The sequence below is a fragment of the Trachemys scripta genome, chromosome 18 (assembly GCF_013100865.1).
Source record: "Trachemys scripta elegans isolate TJP31775 chromosome 18, CAS_Tse_1.0, whole genome shotgun sequence".
In the NCBI taxonomy this organism is placed as follows: Eukaryota; Metazoa; Chordata; order Testudines; family Emydidae; genus Trachemys; species Trachemys scripta.
The window spans coordinates 18,998,032-19,008,485 of NC_048315.1; the positions used below are offsets into that span (position 1 = coordinate 18,998,032).

General features: G+C 53.8%; 1 protein-coding gene across 1 annotated transcript; it reads right to left on the reverse strand.

Moving 5' to 3' along the window:
- Nucleotides 1-9,679: 9,679 nt before the first annotated feature.
- LOC117867525 (fibrinogen-like protein 1-like protein) lies at nucleotides 9,680-10,448 on the reverse strand. Its single transcript, XM_034752658.1, has one exon. It carries the CDS (start codon nucleotides 10,310-10,312, stop codon nucleotides 9,986-9,988), a length of 327 nt encoding a protein of 108 aa, XP_034608549.1. The 5' UTR covers nucleotides 10,313-10,448; the 3' UTR covers nucleotides 9,680-9,985.
- Nucleotides 10,449-10,454: the final 6 nt, after the last annotated feature.

The following is a 10,454-nucleotide window of genomic DNA, read 5'->3' on the forward strand; positions in this document are numbered from 1 at the left end:
TGCCTGCGCGCTAAGTCTCCCTTCCGCCCCAGACTGGCTGCAGCAGGTGTAGTGAATGGCTCGTAGCCGCGCGTAACAATGGAGTCCCCCCCTCCCGCCCTCGCGGGAGGGACGATGCTGAACTGCATCAGAGCCAGGCGGGGAGGCAGTTGCTTGTTAAGGTTTATTTTGAACAGCTTTGCCGTCTATTTTTAGCCACGCTCTCAGCAAGTGAAAATGAGCGACTATAAACAGGGGAGCATGAGAAAGAAAGCGGCTCAGTCTCGGCACCTGGCGACGAGGGCGGGAAGGATCCATTTAAGGGGGAGATCTGAAGAGGGTTTCATTGGGGCCGGGGGGGAAAGACACAGACGGGACATTTCAATCCTGTTCACCCCACCGAACGACACTCAGGCCCCACATATCAGACACTGCCCCTGGATCAAACAAGCACCGAAGGTGATTTGGTGCCTTACGGCTAAGAGCCGCTATGCACCTGGATGGCGGTCAGCGGTCACCCTTCCCATGGCGACACTCCCTGCGGGGTGGGGTAAGAGTGGCATTGGGAGAGCAGCATTTCCTGGGGCTGGAGGAGGAAATGCAGCCGGTGTCCCAGGAAAGCCGAACACTGGGGCGGGGGGAATGCTGCTTTTGGGGATTGCATCCAAACGCATCGCATGTCGGAGCTGTGCTGCACGTCAGCGCGGTCTAGTGGACGGAGCACTGGGCTGGGAGTCAGGAGACCTGCAAAGAGGAGGGGGAGAAAGCCAAAGGGGAGCTCCTCCCTACCCCCCCCACCTCCCAGAGCAGGTAGGACCCAAAGCCCCCCGCTGCTTTATTCCCAGCACTGCCAACGCTGTCACTGAAGAGGTGACTTCCCCTCAACCCCACGTCATAACAAACGCCGAGCAGAGCGACAGCAGCCTGTTTGTGTGGGCGGCTGCCACTGAAACAAACAATGCAATTACCTCACGGTGCTAGAACGCTGCACGCCAGCGGGGGATACGGCTGGAGGAGAGCGGGGTGCGGGCCCCGGTGCTCCCAGCAGCCAGCGTACTTGCTCTGGGCTGTCCTGGACTTTACAAGCCCTTCACCACCGTTTGCACCAGTTTCTTTGCTTCATAAACCTTCTGGCCGTTCCACGGCCCTAGGAGGGAGCCTGGCTCCATTTCCCACCAGCGAACGACGGTCCACCTTGGGGGAAAATGCTATCATCATGAGCACACTCATTGGTCCCCTTTGCTGGCACGGGAAGGGTTGGCTGTGAGCAAGGCAATCCTCTCTTGCAGATCGCAGGGCATGGCTGTGCATGAAAGTTCCTTGGGAATACAACAGGGTAGGAATCTGAGGCAGATTAATTCCTTCCTGATTAATTCCGTGTGTGGCTGTTGCGATGAATGAGATCTTTATTCCAAACGACCTCAGTCCAAAGGGATAAGCTAATTTGGAATAAGGTGCTCTGATTCCAGAATCGGAGGGTCCAGACGTGGCGTCCGTCAGGATTAGCTATTCCAGAATAACTCCCCCCATGTAGACAAGCCTAAGGCCTCATCTGCATTGGGATTTCAGCCCCAGGGGCACTTGCACTGATGCTAACCCCTAGCGCAGACAACTCTCACCTGTCCTGGCCTAGTTTTTCCAGCTGTGAATCCACATCTGCCTGACAGTGCTGCGGGGGGTTTCCCATGCTGATCAACACTGTCTGCATGGTTCCCTCCTGGTTTCCCCCAACACAGGGTCTGTTGTATCCACCTATTGTCTCATCTTTAGACTACAAGCTCTCCAGGGCAAGGACTATCTCTGTCTCTTTGTTTGTACAAAAAGAACAGGAGTACTTGTGGCACCTTAGAGACTAATAAATTTATTAGAGCATAAGCTTTCGTGGACTACAGCCCACTTCTTCGGATGCATTGTTTATACAGCTCCCAGCCCCAGAGGGCCCTGCTCATGGCTACTGTCAAGCACCAGTGCTTGAAACTTCAGTGAAGACAAAGCCTAATTCACCTCCGCACCCATCTCCTCACACCACCCTTTTCTTAGAGATCTCACTGCCACTTCAAGTTAAAACCCAGCTCCCACCCCTGCCCCTGTGCTGCCCTCCACAGCCATTAACACAGCCATCCTTCCTGCTTCCCAAACCAATACCAGCTCACAAGTATCGGCCTTTAAGTGGGAAGCGCCTTGGGGCAGGGCCTGGTAATTGTACCATTCCTAGGCTAGCACCTGCAAATTAAGGATGTAACAACATATCCATCACCAGCTCTGCATGGGATCAGAATTGGAGCCCCAGCACTTCCAAATTACCAGCACAAGACTCTAACGCTCCAGCTAGAAGGATGAAGTCTTCTAAGTAAATTGCCAACTCATATATTGCTTAGTTGATTCCACAAGGTTTTGATGGAGAACCATAAATCAACTCAGGCTTGCGAGCCTTCCAATGAACTTCAGCTGCCCTCGGAGTTCCTGACTGTACCTGGAATGAGGAGGGTCTGGCTTTGGTTTCACGGCAAATATTTTGCATGGCTCCCACAGGGCCCCTAGCAGCTCGCCTGAGAAAACCTAGCATGTCTCTTGGGTCTTCGCTCTAAGCTCCAGGCACTTTCATTGATTGCTGAAACCTCCCCGTAGGAAACTTGCCTTGCTCTGTGATTGTGGGTAGGATTGGAAACGGCTGAATCCTGACACACAACACTGGGCTCTAACCGCTAGACCAGGGGTCGGCAACCTTTCAGAAGTGGGGTGCCGAGTCTTCATTTATTCACGCTAATTTAAGCTTTCGCGTGCCAGTCATACATTTTAACGTTTTTAGAAGGTCTCTTTCTATAAATCTTTAATATATAACTAAACGATTGTTGTATGTAAAGTAAATACGGGTTTTAAAATGTTTAAGAAGCTTCATTTAAAATTAAATTAAAATGCAGAGCCCCCTGGACCGGTGGCCAGGACCCAGGCAGTGTGAGTGCCACTGAAAATCAGCTCGCGTGCCGCTTTCGGCACACGTGCCATAGGTTGCCTACCCCTGCGCTAGACAATGCTGCTTCTCTGCTCCTTAATGTCACCATCTTAATGTGCACAGGAGGGGAGAATATATCCTTGAATGCAGGATGTGGTTTAATAGTTGTTATTAGAACAGGGTTATTTTGTACGAGGGGGGAAAAATTGCTCTCTGCTCTAGGTCTTTAAAAATGAAATGTCAGGCAGGCTGAGTCATGTCCCTTTGTGCCCGTCTGTTCGCTACGACCAGGAGAATGTAACCCCTTTGTAGCTGGTCCCAAGCACAGTTTCGGTGCAGGACAGGCTTGCTAGTTTTCGTGGTCTGCCCCATGGGATGAGTAAACAGAGAGAAAAAATATTGCCCTCGGATTTCAACTCCACATGGTACAACGCTGCAACAGGAGGATATCAGGATACAGTTAGAGCTGGGAGAAAAGTTTTGGCCAAATCAAAATTTTCCAGCAAAAAATTTGTCCACACCAAAACAGTCCGCAAAGACAAGCCTGGGAACGTAGATTCCTAACTTTGCTAGACACTCAAAATCATGATCTTAATAAAGGCACTGGATTTATGGCTTATTACAACACTCTGTAACCCACTAACCCCTGTTTTTGTCCTAAGATTGCAAGGGTGCTAACAGACCACTTCAGCTTGAATGGCCTCTTACGTGCGTTAGCTACTTATGCTAAACAATCTAGTCCACCTTGTATTCACCTGTGACACGCTGAGGGTTGGTCTATACTGAAAACCTGTGTGTGTGGGGGGAGTTGATGCTGTAAACGCTGCATCAGTCCAGCTGCACCGGTGCCGCTGCGCGGCTGTATCGCTTTAATGAGGCTGCTCTAAGCTGACGTGAGCGAGCTTCTCCCGTCGGCTTAGTTAATGCGATGTAGTTATACCAAAGTAATTCTGCAGGGTAGACCAGGGCGTACATTGGCTGAGCTGTCTCTCAGGGGAGTGACAAAGCCACTCCCTGAGAGACCGTATTGGGAGGGAACTGGGAGATTTCAAACCAGAGCATTTTCAAATGTTTCCTATGAAAGGATTGATCAGCACAAGCTGAATGATGGTGTCACACGGAGCAGCTCCACGGTGATGCCGAGGGAGGGGGCACTGATCCCCTCAGAGAACTGGGCCCTGCTGACTGCAGGGGCAGGACGGATGTAGAGATGAAGAGCCCAGGCCCTGTGCCAGGTGGCATGGGAGCACCAGGGGCCTCTTTCCTCCCCTCCCCCTGTCTGTGCAGGAGTTGGGCAGGGTTCCAGGACTCAGCCCAGGTGATCTGTGTGTCGTGCCGGTTCCGCTGGAGAACCATCCAGCCCTCGCTGGTGCTGTTCAGCTCTCAGTAGACCTCAAATTGATGGAGTCCTGTGGGCTGGATGACGAAGACGCCACTGACCCTGTTCCAGGTTATCTCGCTGCAGTCCTTGGGCCAGGCTGTGGGCAAAACGAAACAAGTTGTCAAGAACAAAACCTCATGGAACAAAACCCCGCTCAGAGTTATGATCACAGTGGAGTTTCCGTAAAATCTTTCCTTGGCCTCCTTCCCAGCTCCTCCACCAAGGAATAGCAGCTGCATCTTGGCCAGATCAGGCTGCGCTGAGGAGTCCTGGAGGTGAGCTCTGGTCTCTAGCCTCGCGCCAGACTGATGTCCCCATAGCTGTGTCTGAGGGAATTCTCACCGCTGGCACTCTGCTCCCAGATCTCTGCAGTGTGTGTGTGTGTCACCCCTGTGAGGGGTGACAATGCAAGTGGGACACACTTACCACTTACCCTGGGCTACCCGCATGTCACTGGCTCTGCTGTGCTGGAAGCTCCCTTTCCCCTGATCTGTGTGGGGAGGAGAGAGCCGAGTGACGTGAGGGCTTTACAGAGGATATTCCCAGCTCCACAGCTGGGCGTATTCTCAGCACATTTGCCTCCCTGTCCCTCCGCTGGCCCAGCTGTAGGCCTCAGTTATCCGCTGGGCACTGGGGCGCCTCTCCCTGCTGGATTGCTCCAAACTCTGACACCCGCGGGGAGGCAGGAATTCACCCAGAATCCCTCCAGAGCAGAGACCCACCCTGGTACCCTCCTCAGCCTGGCCACAGCTCCGCGTCGCTGCCAAGAACCATCAGCATGAGGGGGCCGGGCACCAATCCCAGAGGCCTGATAGGCTCTACCGGCATCGGGCACCAACAGGCTCCTTCCCTCTGGGCCAGGGCCCGTTCGCACATGCGCAGGGCGGCTCCCTGGGCCCAGCTCCCAGCCCTGAGCTCAGGCTCCCCTGGGCCCTGCTGTGTCCCTGCGGGGACAGCGCATGTCTCTCCGACAGCCCCTTCTCGAAGGGTGGGAGAAGGGCTGGCAGCAGGCAGGAGAGGCAGCTGCTCTGCTCCGGCACCTGGGGTCCGGAGGCACGGGGGCTGCCCGAAGCCGGTAGCGCTGGCTCAGGCAGCTCGGCTTTTAAACAGAGCCGAAGTCTGAGTCCGGGGAGGAGCAGAGCAGCCGTGGGAGGGGAAGTGCCCGGCCGGTATTTTTCCCGGACATGTTCGGCTTTTTGGCAATTCCCCCCGGATGGGGGTTTGATTGCTGAAAAGCCGGACATGTCCGGGAAAAACCGGACGTATGGTAACCCTATGCAGTCTGCCCCAGAGAAAGGGGGCTAGATGACGACTGGCAGTAGCCACTGAGGCAAGGTGGGCATGGGGGAGGGGGTTTCCCTGGGAAGGGAGACCCAGAGTGTCGGGGCACTGCTTTGGGACAGCACCCCAAGGTAAGGGGCACTGGGGTCTGTGAGGGACATGGGGGCCTGAAGCAGGAGAGACACCGGCCAGCAGGAGGCGCTCCTAGTGCTGGAATTGAGCTAATTCCTGGATGACCAGCAGGAGGCGCCAGTGAGTCAGCTGCTACATGGCCAAATTGAAGCAGTAAAACAAGAGTTCGGTGATTAAACCCCTCAGCCCCTTAGAAAGGCACAGCGGGGCGGGAGCCTGGAGGGACGAGGGGAGGGTAGTGCACGGAAGGAGGGGTCGTGTGGGCATCAATGCAGAACGGTCTAGTTAACGGCCCCTAAATGCACTTTCTGCACAGAACTACTGCAGCTTCTCAAGCCCCAAACTGCACAAAGTCTGGAAACGGACAATTCAGGGATTCAGCCAGTTCCCCCCGGTCACATCACCGGGGTCACTCCACAGGCTTAGCCTGGCTGCTCTGCCCTCTGGCCAGGCTGCCCTTTGGTCTGTGAACAGCCCTGGAAACGGGGTGGGATGCACGGCTGGACAAGGGACGTTTTTAGGAAGCTCTGCAGTGCAGGTTGCAGAGCAATGGGAGTTGAGGCAAGGAAACTAGTTGGACGTGTTGTCAGTTTCAGGGGACAAAGTTGAGTGGCCAGTGTCAGACTGCTGGAGTGGAAGGTCCTAGACCAGTGGGGCGGTGCTGGGTTCCTTTCATTGTCCGTCTCCAGACTTCCTGACGTTCGGTGTCCAAAGGCCTCATTGTTTTGTCCAGAAAATGTAGTATTGCTTTGGACGGTAGATGGCCCCACTGACACACGTTCAGCATTAACTCTTCTTACGGGTTGTGGGGAGGGATTGCTGAACAGTTTGCATTCCCTTCTCTAGAGAACAAACAAAGCAATTCCCAGCCCGGAGCAGAGCAGATCCATTCTCCTGTGTTTCTCTCTTGTGCTGTGTGTACACGAGCAAATGGCCTGTTCATCTCTCATGCTGCCCCCTCTCCTGCCGTATTTGCCATTTCAACAAAGTTGACTTTTTCCCACAGAAAATTTTGCTTTCCCCGAAACCACATTTCTGATGGAAAAAGTTTTGCCCAGCTGGAGCAATTTCCTTGTGTGATGGTGCCCCCCCCAATGCTTTATGGAATGTGCTTATGAATGTATATATGACATAACTAGAATATGTTTTATGCTACATATGCCATGTAACATATCTCTGTAAAGGTTATGATCTACTGAATCTATTAATCCTCTTGGTGTGAATGTATCATTTTTGTACTTGAAGTTAGGAATATTGGCTATATACTTGCTTGATTTTAACTAGCCTAGTAGAGCATTTGGTCAGCTTCCTGAGAAAAGTGCAAATTAGGTGCCCAATCAAAAACCACTTCAGCCAACAATGAACTTGAAGATGCCAATCCACATCAGAGCCTTCCCAGGAATGTGGCTTGGCTGGTAAAAACTGACTCATGCATGGACATGTGACTTGCCCATGTGACTCCAGAACTCCATCTTGGAGCTGGACTTTGCATAGGAGAGAGGAGGCGGTCTCCACCCGCAAGAGAAAGTCTATTTAACCCCCTGGGAGACCCCTCCATTTTGTCTTCAGCTGGCTAAAGGAATAGCCTCTCTACCCCCAAGAATACCTGAAAGAGACTGGAACAAAGGACAGTAACTACAGGAGTGTGAGTGATTGCTGGACCCAGACTAGAAGGAGACTAGTCTGTAAAAAGGAGCATTCTGGAACTGGGGAGGTTTTTATCTGTACTCAGTTGTATTACTGTATTAGACTCAGAAATGCGTGTTTTATTTTATTTTACTTGGTAATTCACTCTGTTCTGTCTGTTACTACTTGGAACCACTTAAATCCTACTTTCTGTATTTAATAAAATCACTTTTTCCTTATTAATTAACCCAGAGTATGTATTGATACCTGGGGGGGAGGGGGGACGGCAAACAGCTGTGCATATCTCTCTATCAGTGTTATAGAGGGCAAACAATTTCTGAGTTTACCCTGTATAAGCAGGGGTGTGGAGAGGGGTCGAGGCAGGCAGGGAGAGGGAGCGGGGTGGTTAGATGGGTCGGGGGTTCTGGGGGAGCTGTCAGGGGGGCAGGGGGGTGGAGAGGGGTCAAGGAGGCAGGGAGCAGAGGGGGTTGGATGGGTCAGGAGTTCTGGGGGTACTGTCAGGGAGCAAGGAGCAGTTGGATAGGGCATGGGAGTCCCGGGGGTCTATCTGGGGGTACGGGTGTGAATATGGGGTGGGGGTGTGGATAAGGGTCAGGGCAGTCAGGGGACAGGTACGGTCCTAGGGGGGCAGTTAGGGTGGGGGTTCTCAGGAGGGGACAGTCAGGGGACAAGAAGCAGGGAGGCTAGATGGCGGTGGGATCCTAGGGAGCAGTTAGTGGCAGGGGTCCCAGGATGGCGCAGTCAGGGGACAAGGAGTGGGGGGGTTGGGCGTTCTGAGCGGGGCAGTCAGGGGGTGGGAAGTGGGAGGGAGTGGATGGGGGCGGGGCAGGGCGGGGGCGGGGCTAGAGCGGGGCTCCCCCCCGTCCTCTTTTTTGATTGTGGAAATATGGTAACCCTAGCAGACAGGCCCCAGGGTGTGGGGGGGATGAGCTCCCTATAAAGCAGCAGCAGCCCTGAGGGAGCAGGTAGGATCTCTGTGAGGTCGACTCCCACTGTGGCCAGGGGTCACTGCCTTTTGGAGCGCCGGGCAAGGAAGATGGGGAGGGCCTGGCTCCCGGCTCGGCCGGAGATTGGCTGAGGTGAACAGGCTCGAGCTGCGTGCCCCAGCCACAGCCGCCCCAGCTCCACTCCCTGCAGAAGGGTGACAAGACACCCTACCATGCCACCCTTCCTTCTGTGCTGCTGCTGACGGCAGCACTGCCTTCAGAGCTGGGTGCCCGGCCAGCAGCCGCCGCTCTCTGACTGCCCAGGCCTCCCCACACACATGGGTCCCACGGGCATGGACAGCCCCCTGACCACGGAGCCTTCCTGGACCATTGCACCCTGGACGGTTGCCCATCCCCAAATCCAGCCCTGCTCATTGACTTTCAATGGGCTCTGTGCTCCTAAGTAACTCGTGCCCTTTGGAAAATCCCTCCCCCCATTTTTACTTGTTGCTATGTGACTGTCCTACTGAGGCCAGTAACAACCCTTAAAGGAGACAGACCCTGGATCTGTGACCTCTTCACCGAAGCACATGGCCAGGCAAAGCTGGGGGCAGAGCCCTGATTCTCAGGCTGAAGAGCGACTCCGCCTGCTGTGGGAGTGGAATACACCCCGTGTCTGCCCCACAGGCTCTCTCTGGGTATTGTATCGACAGCAGGTAGCCCATAGTCTCCTCTCCCAGCATCCCAGTCTCTCCTCCCCCAAACGTGAGAAAGGACTGGCGGCCCAAGGAGTTACTTTTGGTGCAGTTCAGAGCAACAGGCCCATCCCAACAACCCTACACTAGGGCCTGATCCAACGCCCACTGAAGTCAATGGAAGATTGTCTGTTATCAACTGGCTTTGGACTAGGACCTACTTGCACACTTGGACAGTAATTCAAGGTACTGATTAAAGGGCCCCTCAGGCCACTGCTGCAGCTACCCAGGTATCGTCAGACGTGCAGGTCTGGCTTTCAAATCCTGCTAGGCCATTGCCGAAAATTCCCTCACAGCAACCACAGACCTCTAAGACTGTGGGGCAAGGAACCCAGCCAGGACTACCAGCCCAACTCCCCCAAGGCAGGACGGCTGAGAATACTGGGAATGGATCTACGCAGTACGGTGCCCACGAGAGCACAGCAGAGAGTAAGTGGCAGGGAACAGAAAGTTACCAACTGGGGCCACCACATTTAAAATGCCTTTTTACTGTGAAGCTTTAATCCCTGGTAATGAGCAGTAGAGCGGGTGTTGATAAAAACCTTTCTGTGTTTCTGGATTTCCCCACCCCTGTGACCTCTAGAACTGCGCATGAGTCTGAGAGCAAAAGACACTGAAAAGTCACTACGGATCCGAGGCATTTACTCTCCCCGGAGCTTCTACATCTGGATACTGCAGGTTTTGCAAATGATTCTTCTGATTACGAATATCACTAAGTCAAGTCAACGCAAAGCACAAGTGCCCAGCAGAGATTAGCTCGGAAAGTGCACGGAAGAAAAGAAAAGAGAAAGTTGCCCCATTTTGGATAAACATGATACTTCCCCCTCCGAGTTGGGTGTGAGGTTTGGCCATGACACACGCTGACCCTTTTCCCTCCCTTCGTGGAGCAGGGGTTGGCCTCACTGCAGACAGGAGGGTGGGGAAGGGGTGACTAACAGTAGGATGCTGGTTTGATGAGGATGGCGGAGGCTTGGCAGTTCCCACTACAGATACTACCCCAAGTGATGCTCCCTTTGACGTTCAGTCGAACAGAATGACAAGCCGAGTACCACCAGCCCCCCTCATAGCTAGACGCACAGTTCCCACTGGAAGTGTCCTGATCCAGGTCTTTAGCAGAGAACTTCATGTTGTCATGCACGGTGGTAGGATTGTTTGGGGCCATGGCGTCCCCTGCAGTCCCAGTGTAAGAGCCCAGCCTCAGCCTGTAGCCTTTGGACTCGTCTTCCAGACCGAAGAGGTTGTAGTCTGCGTATTTCATGGTGCCGGATGAATCGTGGATGACAAACCTGACCTGGTAGACCTTCTGCTTGGCGATCCGATAGATGTACTCCGTCCCCAGCCAGTAGTCATCCTGCACGTTGCCAAAGCCGTACTTGTAGGTGCTCCAGGACTCAGCCCAG

Bases quoted from the DNA above. Each gene is read 5' to 3' on its own strand.
- LOC117867525 (XM_034752658.1), bottom strand. From the start codon at position 10,312: ATGAAATACGCAGACTACAACCTCTTCGGTCTGGAAGACGAGTCCAAA.